This window comes from Lepus europaeus, chromosome 12, assembly GCF_033115175.1.
Source record: "Lepus europaeus isolate LE1 chromosome 12, mLepTim1.pri, whole genome shotgun sequence".
In the NCBI taxonomy this organism is placed as follows: domain Eukaryota; kingdom Metazoa; phylum Chordata; class Mammalia; order Lagomorpha; family Leporidae; genus Lepus; species Lepus europaeus.
In genome coordinates, this window is record NC_084838.1 from 9,469,546 (window position 1) to 9,487,887 (window position 18,342).

Below are 18,342 nucleotides of genomic sequence, written 5' to 3' on the forward strand. Positions count from 1 at the left end.
CCCGCTCGGAGGGCTCGTGGGGGCGGCAGCCGCGGGGTGCGGGGTCGGCCCAGCGCCCGCAGTGACCCGCTCCTCCCTCCGCAGGCGGACGCGGCGGGCATGGACTATTCGTACGACGAGGACCTGGACGAGCTGTGCCCCGTGTGCGGGGACAAGGTGTCCGGCTACCACTACGGGCTGCTCACGTGCGAGAGCTGCAAGGTGAGGCGGGCCGGGGGCCGGGGAGCGGCGGGGAGCGGGAGCGGGCGGTACCCGGGGGCCCGCGCTCACTCCCCTGTCCCGCAGGGCTTCTTCAAACGCACGGTGCAGAACAACAAGCACTACACGTGCACCGAGAGCCGGAGCTGCAAGATCGACAAGACGCAGCGCAAGCGCTGTCCCTTCTGCCGCTTCCAGAAGTGCCTGACGGTGGGGATGCGCCTGGAAGGTGCGCGCCCGCGGGCCTCGGGGGCCCCACTCCCGCGGCCGAGCGGTGGGGGTGGGGTGGCGCTGAGCGAGGGCCCGAGGGGGAGCCCCACTGCCGGGCGGGTGTGGGCCCCGGGCCTGCGGAGGGCCAGCCTAGCGGCTGCAGAGCCACCCACCCCCATCCCCAGCCGCGGGTACCCAGCACCAAGGCTTTCATGGCCTCGGCCAGTTCCCCTCCTGGTGCCCCCACTAATGGGCCAGCTGGCATCAGGCAAGTTCCTTACCTCTCTAAGCTGCCCCATCTGGAAAATGGGCTTACAGTAGCAGGACCCACCGCCCACCCCGCTACCCCCAGGGCTAGTGTTAGGATTGGCCTGCTTCACAGTGACCAGAGGGCCAGCCCGGCAGGCGGTACCTGGCCATCGCCAGTATTGTCATCATGGTCCTTTCTGCTGTTCTCTGCCCACGGTCCCTGGCCAGCCCATCTTTTGTCCGTCCAGCCATCTGCAGCGTCACCCAGTCCTTTTACTGCGCAGGAGACATTCCTCCCCCACGTGCTCTCAGCCAGGCCCTGGGAGGGCTGGGAGTGGGGAGTGATTGCCGGCGGCGGACCCAGGCCCGCCTCGCCTGCCTGCCCGCAGCCCCCGCTCTCAGTGTAGGGACTGGAGCTCTCTCGGCTTGCACCCCGCTGGCCCCAGCCGGGCTGTGCGCCGAGCAGGCAGCTGTCGGCTAAAGCTTTAGAACGGCATAGAAGGCTCCTGGGGCTCAAGAGCTGCAGCCCACACGGGCCTGCCACCTAGAGGAGGGGTCCCGCACGGGAGGGGGCTGTCCTGCCCTGTCCCCGAGCCCACATCCTAGCTCCAGGTCCCGGGAGGGGGGGGGCGGGACCCTGCTGTCTGCTCCCTCACCACCATCCCTGCTCGTCCCCCGCTCTCTTCCTTCTCCCCGAGCTCAGGGTGGGGTCCTGTTTGCACAGGGGCAGGGGCCACACTCCAGCTGCAGAGATGCACCTGTTGGGTCTGGCTGGTGACACATTCTTGGCCAGCCCAAGGAACATCTGGTCAGCAAGAGAGGTCCCCTCCTCCCCCAGCACAGAGCCCCAGCAAGCCCTAAAGTCAGCTTCAGAGTGGAAGGCAGTGTTCGAGGCAAGAGGGCGGTCGGTCCAGCCTCTGGTCGCCGAGTACCCGGATGTGAACAAGGCTGACCGGGGCCCCTTCCTGTTGCCATCTCCCTGCCAGGCCCTGTGCTGGGCACCAGAGCCCAGAGCCGAGCGCCCAGGAGCTCTCGGCCTGGGGCACAGAGTGCAATACACTCAGCATGAAAAGGCTGGGCAGGATATCAGGGGCTGGGACAGTAGGTTCCGCATGGGGGTGAATCCCGGAATACTTCCTGGAGGTGCCTGGTTAAGGAGACTGACGCCGGTGGGTAGTGATCGTAGTAGTGATCGTAGCAGTGACCTAGTGTGTGCTGTGAGCCCAGGGTCTGTGGTAAGGGCAGTGGAAGGTGGTGTGGAGGCTGAGCCTGACCCTCTGCCCCTGTCCACAGCTGTGCGCGCCGACCGCATGCGGGGCGGCCGGAACAAGTTTGGGCCCATGTACAAGCGGGACCGGGCTCTGAAGCAGCAGAAGAAGGCGCAGATTCGGGCCAATGGCTTCAAGCTGGAGACTGGGCCCCCGATGGGGGTGCCTCCCCCTCCCCCACCTCCCCCGGACTACATGCTGCCCCCCAACCTGCACGCATCGGAGCCCAAGGGCCTGGCCCCGGGTCCGCCCGCTGGGCCACTGGGCGACTTTGGGGCCCCGGCGCTGCCCATGGCCGTGCCCGGGGCCCATGGGCCACTGGCCGGCTACCTCTACCCCAGCTTCCCTGGCCGCACCATCAAGTCCGAATACCCGGAGCCTTATGCCAGTCCCCCACAGCCTGGGCCGCCCTACAACTACCCGGAGCCCTTCTCCGGGGGCCCTGGGGTGCCCGAGCTCATCCTGCAGCTGCTGCAGCTGGAGCCGGATGAGGACCAGGTGCGCGCACGCATCGTGGGCTGCCTGCAGGACCCGGCCAAGGGCCGCCCCGAGCAGCCCGCGCCCTTCGGCCTCCTGTGCAGGATGGCGGACCAGACCTTCATCTCCATCGTGGACTGGGCGCGCAGGTGCATGGTCTTCAAAGAACTCGAGGTGAGTCCCTCCTCCCTCCGGGGGCCGCCCCGCCCAGTGGCTTCAGGCGGTCTGGGGGCAGGGCGGCCGCGCCAGCCCCCACTGCCTCCCTCTCCTCTGTCTGTGAGGGCCTCTGCCTCCCCAGCCACTTCTGTCTGCTTCTCTCTTCCCCCCCCTGGGTCACTCACAGCATTTCTGTCTCCTCTGAGACCCTGGGCTCCCTCGAAGGACCACGTGAGTCCCTGGGACGTGGTCTTGTTCCCAAGAGCCCAGCCCATCGTGTCCTCCAATGCTAGTACCTCTGAGCTTGGGCTGTGTGTGGGTCTGTCCCCTTCTGCCCGAGGATCCCGTGTGTATGGTGGAGGTATGTGTTGGCATGCGTGTGTGTGCATGTGTGTGTGTGCGCGCAGGGGAGCTAGGCGGGAGAGGAGGAGGGGGATTCCAGGGCTGCCACGGATCTTCCCAGGCAACCTCGCCTTCCTCTGTGGACTCATTTCCCCTCGGTTGAGGTAGCTGGGGCTAAAGGAAGCAGAAACGCAGCAGGAGAAACCGAGGCCAGACATAGGGAAGAACTTCCCAGTCATTGGCCTCAGCGTGTGAAAGGCCTGAGGCCCCCCTCGTGCCCTGGCTCCCCTTGAGCCTCCCCAGAGGCCCCTCGAGCCTGTTCAAGGCTCATCCCCCTCCTGTAGCCCCAGTCTTTGGGGGTTGCTCTTTCCAGACTGGCCCCCCTGACCGCTCTGGGGCTGACTGTAAGTAGCAGGGCCCGTTGCCCTCGGTGCTAGGGCCACGGCAGCCTTGAGCAGCATTGTCAGCACTGACGCCATTCAGGCCCGGGCTTCCTCCAGGGCCATGTGGCCGGATGGGCCCGGGGCACTGCCTGCCCCGGCTGGCATGGAGGGGAAACGTGGTGGGGCGTGGGCACTGTGCATGCAGGGGGCAGCAGGAGGCTGGGCCTGGGGCTGACCCAGGCCTGCCCGAGGCCAGCTGCTCTCTCCGGCCCCTCTGGACTGGCCTCCTGCAGGGGCGAGGGGCAGGGCCTTGGATGCTCTCACCTGCTGTCACCTGTGGCTGGAGGCCCTGGCAGGGATGCCGAGCCCAAGTCCTTCAGATTTCCCATGAGCCCCCTGTGCAGAGGGGGAGGGGCAGAGCATTTCCAGCCTTCCAGAACCCTGGATCCAGGGGCGGGGCACTTCCTCTGGCCGCCTTCCTGCTCTCCGGGGGCCTGCACGCAGGATGGGAGGGGCTTTTGTCCCAGCTCCGCTGAGTGTTTTTTCCTGCTTCTGGCTTCTCTGTGGTCCAAACCTTCCTGCTTCCCCTCCCCAGAGCCTCTGAGCACAGCCCAGGACGCGCCCCGCCACCCCCACCTTGGTAAAGGACCCTTGCAGACAAGCACCAGCCCGGCGCCTCGCACCTCACCTGGCAGCCATGTGGGGAGGGGGGCAGGCTGGATCTGATCGCAAAGTCCCGGACGAGGCTGTAGTAAACCGAGGACAGAACTGAGTGGCCCTGTTGTCCCTCGGGGCTGGCCGTCCAGCGCCCCACCTCCGGGTGGACCCCACCTCCGGGTGGACCCTCCCAGGACAGAAGGCAGGGCTCTCTGGCTCTGAGGGTGGGGCAGCCCTGGGGCTGGGCACTGGGGACATCAAGGAGACATGTGCGGCCCCCAGGGGACCAAAGGAGCCAGCGGGGCAGCCAGTGGCACTGCAGGCAGTGGGAGCAGCCTAGGCTGCCGTCGCCTCGTGTGTGCAGGGATTTCCGGGTGCTTCACGAAGCAGAGCTTCCACCAGGAGTGGGCCCGTCAGCGTGGGGGACAGGCAGCCTGCTGGGGCTGGGTGGGGAGAGTCTCGCTCCCACCGCCCAGCCTGTGGCTTCCTGCCGCTCATGCAGAGGCGGGGGGCTCGGCTGCATGGTCAGCCTGCCCGGAGCCCAGAGGCGTCCGACTCAGCACCAGGTACCCTGTGTTTTTTTTTTTTTTTAAAGATTTACTTATTTTTATTTGAAAGGCACAGTTATTGGTGTTGGGGACCAGAGAGAGAGAGAGAGATCTATCTGCTGGTTCACTCCCCAAATGGCTGCAATAGCCACAGAAGGGCCATGCTGAAGCCAGGAGCCAGGAGCTTCTTCCGGGTCTCCCATGTGGGTGCAGGGGCCCAAGGACTTGGGCCATCCTCCACTGCTGTCCCAGGTGCATCAGCTGGGAGCTGGATGGGAAGTGGAGCCGCCGGGACTTGAACCGGAGTCCATATGGGATGCCGGTGCTGCAGGCAGCTGCTTAACCCACCATGACATGGCGCCGCTGCCCCTCCCGACCCCAACACCAGGGCCCTCGTCCCCCAGCTCAGAGGCCGTCCCTGAGTCTCCACTTCCATGGCACACAGTCACCGCCTTTAGATCTGTCACTGGCACAGCAGCAAAGGACCAGCGTCACCGCGGCCTGCCAGTGGGAAGTGACTTCACCCCCTGCCCCTGGGTTTCCTCATCGATGGATGGGAGGCGTTCAAGTAGTGCCCACACCTAGGGCCGTGCCGCCTCCCTCTCTGCTCCCCGCAGCCGTTCCGTGTTCCCTAGCCAGGCTTGTGGCGGCCCGGGCAGGAAGAGCAGGCTGTCCGGAGCCCCTCGGTGTGGCCACTTCCTGGGCAGGACACCTGGGAGGGGGCGCCCAGGGGCCTGATGACCCACTGTGACGTCAGTTCCCCTCCCCAGCCCGGCTCCGAGGCCCCAGGGGAACAGATTGACTCGCTCAACTAGATGGCTTCACTGTCAGTCCCGGGTGACAAATGATGGCCTGGCGACCACTCGGCCGGGACAGCACCATGGCCAGCCCGTGGCGGGTCAGCCCCCAGAGAGTTACGGCACCCGCTGGCCTTCGGCCCGGGGCCCGGGCGGGGGCCTGCGGGCAGGGAGGTCAAGCGGCACCCATAAATACCCCCGCGCCCCGGCGGGCTGCCCCGTGTCAAGGCTCCAGGGAGATTTGTGGCCGCTCAGCCAGACACGGGGGTGAGGAGGGGGCCCGGCTGGCAGGGGTCCTGGGCCCCTCACTGCACACGTCCTTGTTCCCTGGGGAAGGCCTAGGTAGAGGAGGGCGGAGCCTTGGTTTAGGGAGAAGTCCGGGTTGTGAAAGGCACCCTCTTGGGTTAAGTGGGCCTCCCAGACACCTGCTTTCTCGCTCAGAGGAGCTGGAGCCACGGCTCGGGTTTGCTTTTAAATGAAGGGTGTGTGTGTGTGTGTGTGTGTGAGCTGCGTGCATGCGTGTGCTTGTGCATGGCGCTGTTTGGGAGTCTGGTGATTTGACGGGGCCGTCTGTCCATCCAGCGTCGGAGGTGGGTGCCTAGTCCGGCAGGAAAGGGCTCGGCCACAGGGTAGGTGGGAGCGGGGCTGGCGCAGCCCCCAGCCCCCTGCCAGTGGCGGCGCGTGCGCCTTCTTTCCTTAACCAGAAGCGGGAGGAAATTTCACAGAGCAGGAAACGAGGGTGGAGGAGGACTTGAACGCGGGGCATGGCGCCAGCGCCCGCACCACCACCACGTGGCATCTCTGTGGCCCGCTACCCGGGCAGCCCCACCGCATGGGCTGCCCCCTCCCCAGCCAGAAGTCTGGGCACAGACTCTGCTCCCAGGGCTGGGACAGTCAGGTCACCGTGACCCCCTCTGTAGCTCAGCTGCCTTATCTCCTAATTCTCCCCCTTATCTCGTGTCTTCCACCCCAGCCCCCTTGTTCCTTTAATCTTGGCCCACAGCCTCCGGCTGCCTTGCCCAAGGTGAGCCTGAGTTTTCCTGCAGGCACCCTCCTACCTGGGCCTCCTCCTGAAGACAGGAGGAGGGGGCAGGTGAGCAGAGCCGGCTCCCTATGTGTTCCCTTCAAGCGTCAGTGTGCCCATCTGGAACATGGGCAGAATGCCGATGGGACTCCGGTGAGACGTCCTGAGCTGTGCCGGAGACACTGCCTGCTCACGGGGTGCCCCCAGCCTGCCTCCCTCCTTGGACGCTGACGGGGAGACCAGCCGGGGCACAGCAGGGCCTTGTGCCTGAGAGAGAGCAGGAGGGATGCCTCTGGGGTCCAGGGCTGGTGGGGGCTGAGCCTGGGGGTCCCGTCGGGGATGGTTTCCAGGTGGAGGGAGGTGTGTGGGCTGCTGATCCTGAGATGGGGTGGGGAAGGGAGCGGGAGGCAGTGATCGCAGGGCGGGCGCTGGGCAGGGGTGGTGGGCGAGCCTGCAGGAGCCGGCTGTCCAACTGCTCGCTTGCTCCTTGTCGCTCCCCCGTCTCTGCCTGAGGACAGAGGCTGCAGAGAGGAGGGGAGTGGGGGGCTGCTCCCCCTGGGGGACAGGACCTCCCTTAGGCCCCTCCTCAGCAGGCGCTTCTCTGATCTCAGCATGGATCTTGGGGAGCACAAATTTGTCCATCAGCCGCTCGCTGGCCTTCTGCTAGGGGCCTGGCAATGCGCCAGATGCCGGTCCTACCTCCCCTTGCCTTACGGGTCCCCGGAAGGCCGGGGTATATTCCAGATGCCCGGGCTCGGAGAGGGCTGCATGGAGGCAGCAGGAGCCTACAGGAGACTGGGGCCGGCGGTGGGGCCGGCGCTGCCTCCACACCTAGCCGTTAGGAGTGCTGGTGGGAACCAGATGGAGCTGAGTCCGTGGGCGGGTTACGTGACTCCGTGTGCCCGGTTTCTTCTCACCATGACGTAACAACTCTGGTGGCCCCCCGGGACCTGGGAGACGCAGGGGTCATGGTCTGGTTTACCACCCAGGATGGTGTCCCGGCGGCCCCTGCGGTGCAGCCCGGGGCTGAGACGCCGTGGCTGCTAAGAGGGGCTGGGTATGGACTGCGTGCCCAGTGGGCTGCTCGTCTTCCTGAAGACTGTATGCGTGGCTTGGGCCTGGCCCGCCTCTGGGTGACCCCAGGAGAATCCCTCACCCGCTCCGGGAGGCAGATTTTGTTTATTTTTTTTAAAGATTTATTTATTTGAAAGGCAGCATGACACAGAGAGTGTGAGAGAGCGAGAGATGGAGAGAGTTTCCATCTGCTTTTGCTCTGCCCAAATGGTCACAATGGCCAGGGCTGGGCCAGGCTGAAGCCAGGAGCCAGGAGCTCCATCCAGGTCTCCCAAGTGGGTGGCAGGGGCCCAAGCCCTTGGGCCATCCTCCGTTGCTTTTCCAGAAGTATTTAACAGAGAGCTGGATCACAAGGGGAGCACCTGGGACTCGAACTGGCGCTCTGATATGAGATGCCGGTGTTACAAGAGGCAGCTTAACCCGCTGTGCCACAGCGCCGGCCCCAGGAGGAGGCAGCTTCTTTACCTGAAAAAGAAATGGGGGCCGGGGCCTGGGCTTCCTGACTCTGGCTTCACGCGGTTCTCAGGCCCGTGCGCCATTGTCAAGGGCACCACTCCAGCTGGGCTGCAGTGCGGGAGGACATCCCAGCGGCCGACCCTGCCCTGTGCCCAGGGCCTGGGCGTTGGGAAGCTGCCCGTGGTGCTGTTATGTTCTGGCTGCAGGTCAGACCATCGCCACCCACAGCCAGCAGGTCCTCCTTTCTTCCCGGGGCCTGGCTCCTGCCTTGCCTGGGGGCTGACCCCAAGCCCATCACGGACGGCATCCCGCCTGGCATCAGAAGGGCCTTCCCAGAGCACCCTCGTGGCCGCCAGCCACTGACACTTACTGGGTGCTAACTTTGTGCCTGGCCAGTGAAGTGCTCTGTCCATTTGACAGATGAGAACGTGGAGGCACAGGAAAGTTCTGGAACTTGTAAAAGGCAGAGGCGGGGCCCCGAGTGCCTGGGCAGGGCCCCGCCCCACTTGGATGACCTCACAGGGGGGCAAATGGGGTCGCACGCCCCATGACCTCTGACCCGAGGGTTGGGGGCGGTGGGGGGGCAGGTCCGGCCCTGGCTGGATGGCAGAGCCCGTGTGCGGCTTCCTTGCAGGTGGCCGACCAGATGACCCTGCTACAGAACTGCTGGAGTGAGCTGCTGGTGTTTGACCACGTCTACCGCCAGATCCAGTACGGCAAGGAGGGCAGCATCCTGCTGGTCACCGGGCAGGAGGTGACCGCCCCGGCCCTGGCCTGAGGGGAGCAGTGGGGGGCAGGGGGTGATCGGAGAGGCTCTCCGAGGGCATGGCAGGGCACTGGGGTGCAGCAGGATCCGTGGGAAAGAAGGAAGGCGGCAGGGGGCTCGGGGAGGGGGTCCGTAGTGGCAGAACATCCGGCACTGCTGCTGGGGACGTGGCGGAGGTGAGGCTCCTCGGGCCGCTGGCACGGGGCTCATGGGCAAGACCTCCCAGGCTCTAAGTCCTGAATGAGTGATCGCGTGTGTGAGAGCCGGAATGAATGGGCAGAGGACTCCACAGAGCTCAGAGTCTGCCCTTTGCAGCTGGGCAACAGGGCTGGGAGCAGGGCGGGGGTTCACAGGAGGGACGCAGCCGGCGGTGGTGCGGGCAGCTGGGGCCTGGTGGGGGCGCCTTCAGGGAGGAGATGGGAGGAGGAGGGGGAGGTGAGGGCTCAGCCCGGGGGCGGGAGCATCGCTCCTGGAGTGGACATGGTGGGGGCAGCAGGCTCCATGGGTGCTGGCAGGCAGGGAGGTTGGGGCCCGAGGCTCTGCTCCCCCCACCTGCCGCCCCCCGGCCCTTCTGTCCTCATTCTCAGTTCCCACCCTGCTGACTCAGGCCAGCAGGGGGACAGGGAATGCTGGGCCATAGGGGGTGACCCGGGGCCGTGGGTGTCCCTGTGGGTAGGTGTGGACCATGTGGCTGTGAACACACAGGGGCGTGGGTGTGTCTGCGTTACTCAATGTGATCAGAACATGTGTGTGTGTGTGCACGAGTGGACCCTGTGAACACGCTGGCATGGCCTGTGTGTGTGAGCGTGGCCACCCTGGGTGACCTGTGGACGTGCCCGTGTGTCCCCAGCCACACCTGCTCTCCCCCTGCTGCCTGCTCCCAGCCTGAGGTGGCACTTGCTGCAGGGGGCTGCACAGCTTGGCACGTCTGGGCTGAGGGGGCTTTACTATAGGGCCCTGCAGGCACCCCGCTCAGCTCCCAGGTCGGGCACGCCTGACCCGCCTGGCTCCGCCCATCCGTGCCCTCTCCCCTGAATCCCAGATGGGGGCTTCACGCCCTGTGCCCTTTGGCCCATGTCTTCGCCCTGACCGGGGCCCTCTGGCGTGCGCAGGTGGAGCTGAGCACGGTGGCCGCGCAGGCGGGCTCCCTGCTGCACAGCCTGGTGCTGCGGGCGCAGGAGCTGGTGCTGCAGCTGCACGCGCTGCAGTTGGACCGCCAGGAGTTCGTCTGCCTCAAGTTCCTCATCCTCTTCAGCCTGGGTGAGTGGGGCCCAGGGGGCGGGGGCGGGGGCGGCAGCCGGGTAGGGGAGGCCCAGCAAAGTGGCCAGGATGGGCCCGGGCGGGGCAGGGACCCCTCCCCAGTGGCCGAGCGTGTGCCTGGCTCCCGAAATGGGGGCTGCTTCCCCTCTGGAGCGGGGCTTCTCGGGATGTAAAGCAGGAAGATGCCCCCCTTGTAGGGCAGGGACCCCTTCTGAGGGTGTGGGAGGTGCTTGGCTCCCGCCCCGCCCCCCGCAGGAAAAGCCATGGAGTTAGGGCTCTCTGTCCTCAGCTCCTGCCCTGCGCACCTGGTTTTTCTTAATTCCCGAACCATCGAGGCCCAGGTTCTGACCTGGAGCTCTTTCGGGCCCAGACCCATTTGCCCGTTCGTTGGCTCATCCCATAAACATTTGCCGAGTGTGTGCTCTGCGAGGTGCCGGGGACACGCCAGGAGCAGAGAGGACCCCAAGTCCCCACCTGCGGGCTGCTTCTGTGGAGGAGAAAAAGCGATCCCAGCCAGCAGGACTGATGCGGGCCAGGGCGGAGTGTGCGCCCAGCCCGGCCCCAGCGGCTCAGCCTGCATCCTGGGCTCCCAGGAGCCAGCAAAATAGCCCTGCTGCCCCGCCGGTGCCCGGTGACACCCGGCACACGGGCGGGCTCCTTGCTTCCAGCAGCTCTCTGTCGGGAGGGAGATGGGTAGTCCTGGCCGTGAGGACTGGGCAGAGAGAGGATGAGGCTCGGGGACCCAGGGCAGGCTTCCTGGAAGAGGGACATCTGGGCAGGGTCTTGGGGGAGTAGGAGTTTGCAGGCGGGATGGAAGGGTGTGGCAGGGGATGAGCATGGCGCCCTGTGGGAGGGGCAGCGCTGAACGTCTCTGTGGTGGTCAGTGTGACAGCCGCAGTCCGGCAGGGGTGCGCCTGCCAGAGGGGGCTGATGAGTGAAATGTGGGGCGCCATGTGTCCAGGCGGCGGTGGGGGCGTCTGCCACGGATGCGCCTGGGAGCAGTGGTCTGGGTCTCCTGACTGCCGGGCAGGCTGGCAGCCAGGGGGCGTCTGCTCCTCTCGGGACAGCAGCGGGGCCCTGCAGCAGCAGGGCACGGGGTTAGGAGTGGCCTGCGGTTCTCGGAGGCCCATCAGAGGCCAGGCCAGGCTGCGGCAGCTCCCTGGCCTCCGCCTCCGGCCGACCCTCCCCCTACCTTGTTTCTGAGGGCTAAAGGGGCTGGGGCTGGGGAGTACGGGCGTGTCCAGCTCTCGATGCACGTGGCTGTGCGCACGCTGCGTGTGTAGACGTGGACTTCTGCGTGACGCTTGCTTTCTGTGTGCTGTGTCGTGTGAAGAGTACAGGTGACGGGGTGACCGGGAAGTGTGGGGACACAAGGGCTTGGGGGCACGGGCGGTGCTGGGAGACAGAGCCGGAGTGTGGGCTCCTGGGGGTCAGCAGTCGGCAAGGTGACAGTTCTTGACCTCGCTGCCATTACGAAGCCACCAAGGGGGTGCCCCTAAAGAGCCAGACACAGCCTCAGCCCCCAGTCCCTCTTCCCACGAAAGCTCAGGGCTGCCAGCAGCTCTGCTCTGGCCGCCACCCATGGTCAGCCCCAGACTCCTCTTTGTGCAAGGGTCAGACAGCAAACCTGGGCGCACCCTGCTTTTTTTTTTTTTTTTTTTTTTTGACAGGCAGAGTTGGACAGTGAGAGAGAGAGACAGAGAGAAAGGTCTTCCTTCCATTGGTTCACCCCTCAATGGCCGCCACGGCCAGTGCTGCACCGATCAGAAGCCAGGAGCCAGGTGTTTCCTCCTGGTCTCCCATGCAGGTGCAGGGCCCAAGGACCTGGGCCATCCTCCACTGTCCTCCCAGGCCACAGCAGAGAGCTGGACTGGAAGAGGAGCAACCAGGACAGAATCCGGTACCCCAACCGGGACTAGAACCTGAGGTGCTGGCGCCGCAGGTGGAGGATTAGCCTAGTGAGCCGAGGCCTGGCCCCACCCTGCTTTTTGGTTCCCAATGGGTGTGGCCAGGTGCAGGCCAGGCGGTCCCAGCCCCTCCTTCACACCAATTTTCATCCCATTTTCTTTTCTTTCTTTCTTTCTTTGGGAGGCAAAGTTACAGACAGAGAGGTAGAGACAGAGAAAGAGGTCTTTTATCCACTGGCCCACTCCCTAAACAGCTGCAACAGCCAGAGCTAAGCCCATCAGAAGCCAGGAGCCAGGAGCTTCCTCCGGGTCTCCCATGTGGGTGCAGGGGCCCAAGGACTTGGGCCATCTTCTGCGGCTTTCCAGGCCATAGCAGAGAGCTGGATGGGAAGTGGAGCAGCCGGGACTTGAACCGGTGCCCATATGGGATGCCGGTGCTGCAGGCTGGGGCTTTAACCCGCTACACCACAGCACCTTTCATCCCGTTTTCTACTGGGGGTGGCTGAGGCCTGGGAGACAGGACAGAGACTGCAGCGCTCGGCTGCGCAGGCTTCAGGGGGCCGTGGGCACGCATGTGTGTATACATGGAAGCGTGTGCGCATGCGCAAGTGCCAGGCAGAGGGGGGCAGCTGTTAGGGAGGGACTTGGATTCTCAATCTCTGTCTGGCCGTGCACCCTCTTGGGAGTCCCTCCGGTCTCTGAGCAGTAGAGTTGTCATCACAACCCTCACCTTGCTGACGTCACGAGAGAACCGCCCCCACCCCCACGGTGCGGTTAGTGAGCGTGCAGGGAGTCACTGGACCCCTCTGCAGCACCTGCTGTGTGTCTCCTACAGAGCTTATCTCTGGGCACTGGGTCTGGCTGGGGCGGCTGCAGAGGCTAGGGGTCTGGTGAGGCTGGGGCTGTCAGGGGGCAGGAGGAAGGGGCCAGGGGAACCTGGCCCTGCCTCAGGCCGGTTCTAGGGCAGGAGAGGAGCCCAGGGAGTCCTGTATGATCGTGTTGGGTCAAAGAACAGAAACCAACTCTAGGGAATATCAGGGAAGACTTCCTGGAGGAGAGGTCTCCTTGCTGGCCCTTGCGGTGTGAATAGAAGTGTTCTGAGTGAAACAAAGCAAACAGCGCTGAAGTCATTCCTGGCTAAAAAGTTATGGGGAATCCCGAAAGTTCAGCGTGCTGTGTGGGCGGAGTCGGGTGCACAGGGAGCCGGTGAGGCAGACAGGAACTGAGCTGTGCGAGGCCTTGAATGCCAGGCCAAGTGTCTTGAACCTTCCCTGGGAAGGATTTTAGGCAGGGCGTAACAGGATCAGATTGACATGTTATCTGGGCCCTGCCACCTGCTGGGAAAAGGCTAGGCAGGGGGCACGGAGCCCTGCCAGGGGCCAGACCGGGTCTGGGTGACAGCCCAGAGTCCAGACTGGAGGGCTCCTCCCATGAGCCCACCCAGACCAGCAGCGTGGGAAGGGAAGCTGGGGCCTGCAGGGCACCGCCCCTTTGCTGTGCTCCCAGCTGGCGCGCAGGGTGCCACCTTCGGGCGGGCAGCACCTCCTGGGTCGGGCAGCCCGAGCTCACGGCTGACGCCCCCAGCCCCTCCCCGGAGCACTCAGCGCCTCGCGCCTCGCCTGCCTCTGCGTAAGGGTGCCATTTGGCGTCTAAATAGCTGTCTCGGGCGGGCGGCACAGAGGCAGGTAAGGAGGTTTAATTAAAATTAGTGCCTCTCCTGGCAATCACGCTGTTTATGAAGATGGGCCCGGCTGGCATTGTTCCGCAGAGGACTTAATCGAAGCTTAATGGATTGACCTAACATTCGATTTCCTGATTCCCATTGAGGCGGCGGCGGCAGCATTCCCTTAAGCGTTTGCAATTTACCCACTGCTCCGCGCCAACAAAAGACGGCCTGAATAGCAGCCCCACTCCAGGGGCCATTGTGCGCGGGGGCGCCTGCCTGAGTCACCGCTATTGGGACAACATTCTTTATGCCTCGCTGGAATGAAAGGATTATTCAAATATTCAATTAAACCGTGAAAAGGGGGCTTTTCTGAGATCCCGGAGCCCCCAGCTTCGCAGAGCTAGCAAGGGCTGCTCGCCGAGGTGGGGGTGCCGGCGCCCAGCCCCCTCCCACCTCCCACTTCCCACCTCCAGGACTGCCGGGAGCTGAGCGGGCTTGGGGGACACAGGCTCGGCTCTGGGTGTCCATCTCCATCCTGCAGGCACTCGGGGCCCAGAGGGGACCCGAGGATCAGGTCGCACCCTTGGTCACCCCCTGATGCTGGGGACAGGAGGCTGAGGCTTGGAGCGGGAAGTGACTTGCCCAGGGCCACCCAGCTGGGATTGGATGCCCTGGCACATTAGGGGGAGGGGTGGGCTCTCCAGGCTTGCGGGGAGTCCTTGCTCTCGTGTCGGAGGCAAGCGAGCAGGGCAGGTGCTTGGGGGGACACTGGACATCGTTCATGGTGGAGACTTCCTCTCAGCCTGCTTGGAGACTGGGGCATAGGGAAGAGCCTCGTCCAGGCGCCGAGTGAGGAGGGAGGGGTCTGCTCTGCTCTCCGGACTGCTGGATTGGGCGGAACTTCCCGTGAGGTCGGGTCCCCCAGGAGCCTGCGCCCATATAGCTGCTCCGCCTCCCCACGCTGCTCGCCCGCCCGTGGCAGGAAGATTGCGATTAGGATTCACACCTGGCTTTGGATCCAGGCCCTGGCATCGTTGTCCCGACTCTCTGACCTCGGCCTGTCCTTCCTTGCCTGTCTGGCCGGCTGCGGGGATTGGCCAAGCTGGGTGCCGGGGCCTGGTGGGCGCCCAGGATGCTGGGGCCAGACTCTTGGACTGAAGCTGCCGGGTCTCAGTAGCCGGCCTGAAGGGGGCAGAGGGGCTCCCGGCCCTCTGAGAGGCCAGAGGAGTGCCCGGGGCGTGGGCTGCCCCTGAAACCCAGCCCTTGCTCCGCCCCCGCCCCCCGGGGCCCCGCCCCGCGTCCCTGGCTAGGTGCAGCCGAGAACAGTAAATCCTGGTAAAGCCAGTTCCCGTCCTCCAGCCCCCTCCCACCCCTGGCCAGTCCCCCCACCCCCAGCCCAGCTGCTTCGTCCAGGCCCCTTTCCAGCTTCGAGCCGGTCCGGATCCTTTTGCAGACCCCCAGCCTCCTATTATGAGTTGTCAGGAGACTTGCCCAGCCCCAGGGAGCAGCGAGGGGCAGGCCTGGGATGGGGGTTTGCCTTCAGGAGGCCAGGCAGCTGGGGTGACCTCTGAATGTGTCTGGAGCAAGCCAGGATAGGGAGTAGAGCTGCCACGGGGCTCAAATGCAGCTGTATCTCCGTGGACAAGAGGGCCCTCTTTCTGTCACAAAGGGGTCTCATGGGCCAGTGGTGAGCCTCAGGAGGTGTGGGAGAAAGTGACCCTGGCTCACTTACAGGAGGGAAGAGGAGGGGCGGGGCGGGGGCAGGAGTGGAGGCCAGACCCTGCCATACGCCCTGGACCCAGCTCGGGTTTCCTTAAATCCGACTTTGGACAACACAGGCCTAGGCAGGCGCGCTGGGGGCGGCTGGGGATCAGGGTTGCCTTGGGCGCCAAGCTGCCCTGGCGCAGTGGGTGTTAAGCAGGGATTAGGGCAAAGGCGCGCTGCACCCGGCCGACTCCCCCGCAGCAGCAGGGCTGGGCGAGATGGGGATCACCATTGACCGGGGGGGGGGGGGGGGTGTTGAGCTGGGTGTGGGGCTCAGTAGGGGAGGAAGCCAGGGTGGGGCCGCAACTCAACCCCGTTGCTCCCTGCAGTGGCGGCTGGGATCCGAACCCCATCTTCATCTCTCCAAAGACATCTCATTCTTGGTCTCTTCACTGGGCCTCAGGCGTGGGCCGTGTCAGTCCCACCCTCCCGCTGGGCCACCCAGGGCCCGTCTCCCTCCCCTGCCTTCCCCGGGGCACCGTGCCTTTGCCTTTGCAGAGCTTCTGGGTGCCCCCGCTCTGCCTCCTGTGTCTGCTTTGTGTGTGCGCTCGGCTCTGCCTTGCACACTGCATCTGGAACCTTCCCTCTTTGTGTGGTGTTTTCCACGCAGCCCCACACTTTGAAAGATCTGTCCACTGGGGCCGGCACTGTGGCGTAGCGGGTAAAGCCGCCGTCTGCAGTGCCGGCATACCATATGGGCGCTGGTTTGAGTCCTGGCTGCTCCACTTCCAATCCGGCTCTCTGCTATGGCCTGGGAAAGCAGTAGGAGATGACCCAAGTCCTTGGGCCCCTGCACCCGCGTGGGGGACCCGGAGGAGGCTCCTGGCTCCTGGCCATGTGCTCTGTGCTGTGTCTGCTCCATTGCTTCTGACTGCTGCCCAGGGCTCCCCTGGGTGCAGCCAGCTCGTGGCCGCCTCCTCACCACCTGAACATCGCTGCTGTGATCACACCCCGTCCTTGTGCCCTGTGGCCCCATGGCCGAGCCTCCCTGGGCGCCGGGGCCTCCTCCTTGGTCACGGGCCAGGCCCAAGAGTGCCCTGTGTCCCAGTGTCCTGTAGGACAGTGCCACCAGTCCTCACGCCTCACGGCCGTGAGCTACAACCTCCTGTCATTGACGGGGTCACCCCGCTCAGGCTGGTTCTGCCGACGGCGATGGCTGTGGGGAGGATGGTGCCAGAGTGGTTTTGACCATGGCGATGACAGGGACGGTGTTAGTTCGATGGTGGCCATGGTGGAAGTCGGAGAACGGTGATGGCTACCTAACTCGCGCTGTGCAGGGCGCTGGTCTGCTGAGCACCCCCCGCACGCCGACACCCTGGCACCTTGCAGCCACCTTGCAAAGTCGGGACTCCTGGTGCGGGTGGCGGGGAGCCTGGCGATCACCACTGTGGTGCTGACAGTGGCGGTCGAGCCTGGTGTGGCTGTGACAGCCGTGTTCGGTGTTGGTGGCAGCTCAGCGTGGCTGTGGCGGTAGTGGCGGCCATGCCTGTCACCGAGGACGGTGGCAGTGGTGACGGGGGCTTGTGGCAGGCGGTGGCGACGCCTGCGTCGTCGGTGATGGCGGGGCAGGTGGCGCCGGTGCCAGCCAGTGACGGCGCTCCTCCCCTCCCAGACGTGAAGCTGCTGAACAACCACAGCCTGGTGAAAGAGGCGCAGGAGAAGGCCAACGCCGCGCTGCTGGACTACACCCTGTGCCACTACCCGCACTGCGGGGACAAGTTCCAGCAGCTGCTGCTGTGCCTGGTGGAGGTGCGGGCCCTGAGCATGCAAGCCAAGGAGTACCTGTACCACAAGCACCTGGGCAACGAGATGCCGCGCAACAACCTGCTCATCGAGATGCTGCAGGCCAAGCAGACCTGAGCCCCGCGCCGGCCCCGCCCTCCAGATGGTTTATTTTATTACACCGGCCCCCCGGGAGCCCCGTCCCCCGCTCTGGAGCTGTGTGTTTGGGAAGGTGGGGGCGCATGGGCGGGGCCCTGGAGGTGGCTGCCCACCACCCCCTTCCTCCCCAAATCCCAGCGGCCTGTTCTGGAGTCTCGAGTGCAGGTTTGGGAATCCCCTTGGGGGGCTCAGCAGAGGTCATCCCTTGGCCCTCTTCTGGAAACAGAGACAGGGACAAGTTGCGCATCCCCTGGGGGGAGGGGAGAACTGAGTTTGCTGAGTGGGCGGGGCTCCTCCCCCGGCCCCCTCTCACCCGCCCGGGTGACTTCTGCAGTGGAGAAGCTGGGCACGTGATCTGAACCGCGTCCGGTCCCTCTGACCCCAGAGCAGCTGTTTGGTACAATCCAAGTTCTAGCCCCACCCACAGCAGGCCGCCCGGGCGCGTATTTATCTGCAAGGTTGCAGTCTGCAGGTTTCTGGTGTCTCCTTTTGCCCCTCCTCGGTTTGGTTCATATTTTGATCTCCTAGACATTCTTTGCAAGGGGTGTGTGATGGCGGGCGGGGCTCAGGTGTGAGGCCTCAGGGTGCGATCAGGGGTCAGCACCGACCCAGACTCTCCTAGGGGACCCGCGGCAGGTACCAGCGGTTGTGAGCCCCACGGGAAGCCAGAGCTGCGTGCCTGCCCCCACCCCGCCAGGAGAAGGGCAGGAGCCTGTGGGGGCTCTGAGTCTCTATGGGTGAACCTGGGAGGGCGCACGGGTCTCTGGATTAGGGACAGCGCTGGTGAGCCCCTCCCTCATGGCCTTGTCCCCTTGGGTCCCTTGCAGCACACCCTCAAAGCTGAGCCCTGGCTCCTGGGCCTCCTTGCCCGAAGGCCCCAGGTGCCCGGGAGCGGCGCGGGCTGTCCCGGGCGCCTGCCATCTGCCTTGCTTTCACATTGCCGTCGCAGCTTGTGCCGAGCCTGCCCAGCGCCCTGACACTGGGCACCCCTGCCCCCTGCCTCTCCGCGCTCCGCCTCGGCCTCCACCTCTGCCCCGTGAAACGCGTGCCCCTGCCAAGGCCAGAGACCCACGGGCCCCGAAACAAGAAGTGCCCTTAAGTCTCCCCAGCCCTGCAGCCCTGGAATAAATTTTGCAAGTAGTTTCCAGCCATCTTTGCCTATCTGCAGGTCGGGGCCAAATCAGAGCTGGCCGCCCTGGCGGGTTCTCGGCGGGCGGGACAGAGGGCATGGGGGTGAGGCCAGCTCAGAGCTCCGGGGT

At 65.1% G+C, this 18,342-nt stretch overlaps 1 protein-coding gene across 1 annotated transcript; it reads left to right on the top strand.

Moving 5' to 3' along the window:
* The first annotated feature begins 99 nt into the window (after positions 1-99).
* On the top strand, positions 100-17,062 carry NR5A1 (nuclear receptor subfamily 5 group A member 1). Its single transcript, XM_062206897.1, has 6 exons — positions 100-201; positions 286-427; positions 1,951-2,576; positions 8,474-8,593; positions 9,718-9,865; positions 16,815-17,062. The coding sequence occupies exons 1-6, from the start codon at positions 100-102 to the stop codon at positions 17,060-17,062; spliced, it is 1,386 nt and encodes a 461-aa protein (XP_062062881.1).
* The last annotated feature ends 1,280 nt before the right edge of the window (positions 17,063-18,342 follow it).

Coding starts and splice junctions, on each gene's coding strand:
- NR5A1 (XM_062206897.1), top strand. CDS start 100: ATGGACTATTCGTACGACGAGGACCTGGACGAGCTGTGCCCCGTGTGC. Junction 202..285: donor TCACGTGCGAGAGCTGCAAG/GTGAGGCGGGCC, acceptor CCTGTCCCGCAG/GGCTTCTTCAAACGCACGGT. Junction 9,866..16,814: donor CCTCATCCTCTTCAGCCTGG/GTGAGTGGGGCC, acceptor CTCCCCTCCCAG/ACGTGAAGCTGCTGAACAAC.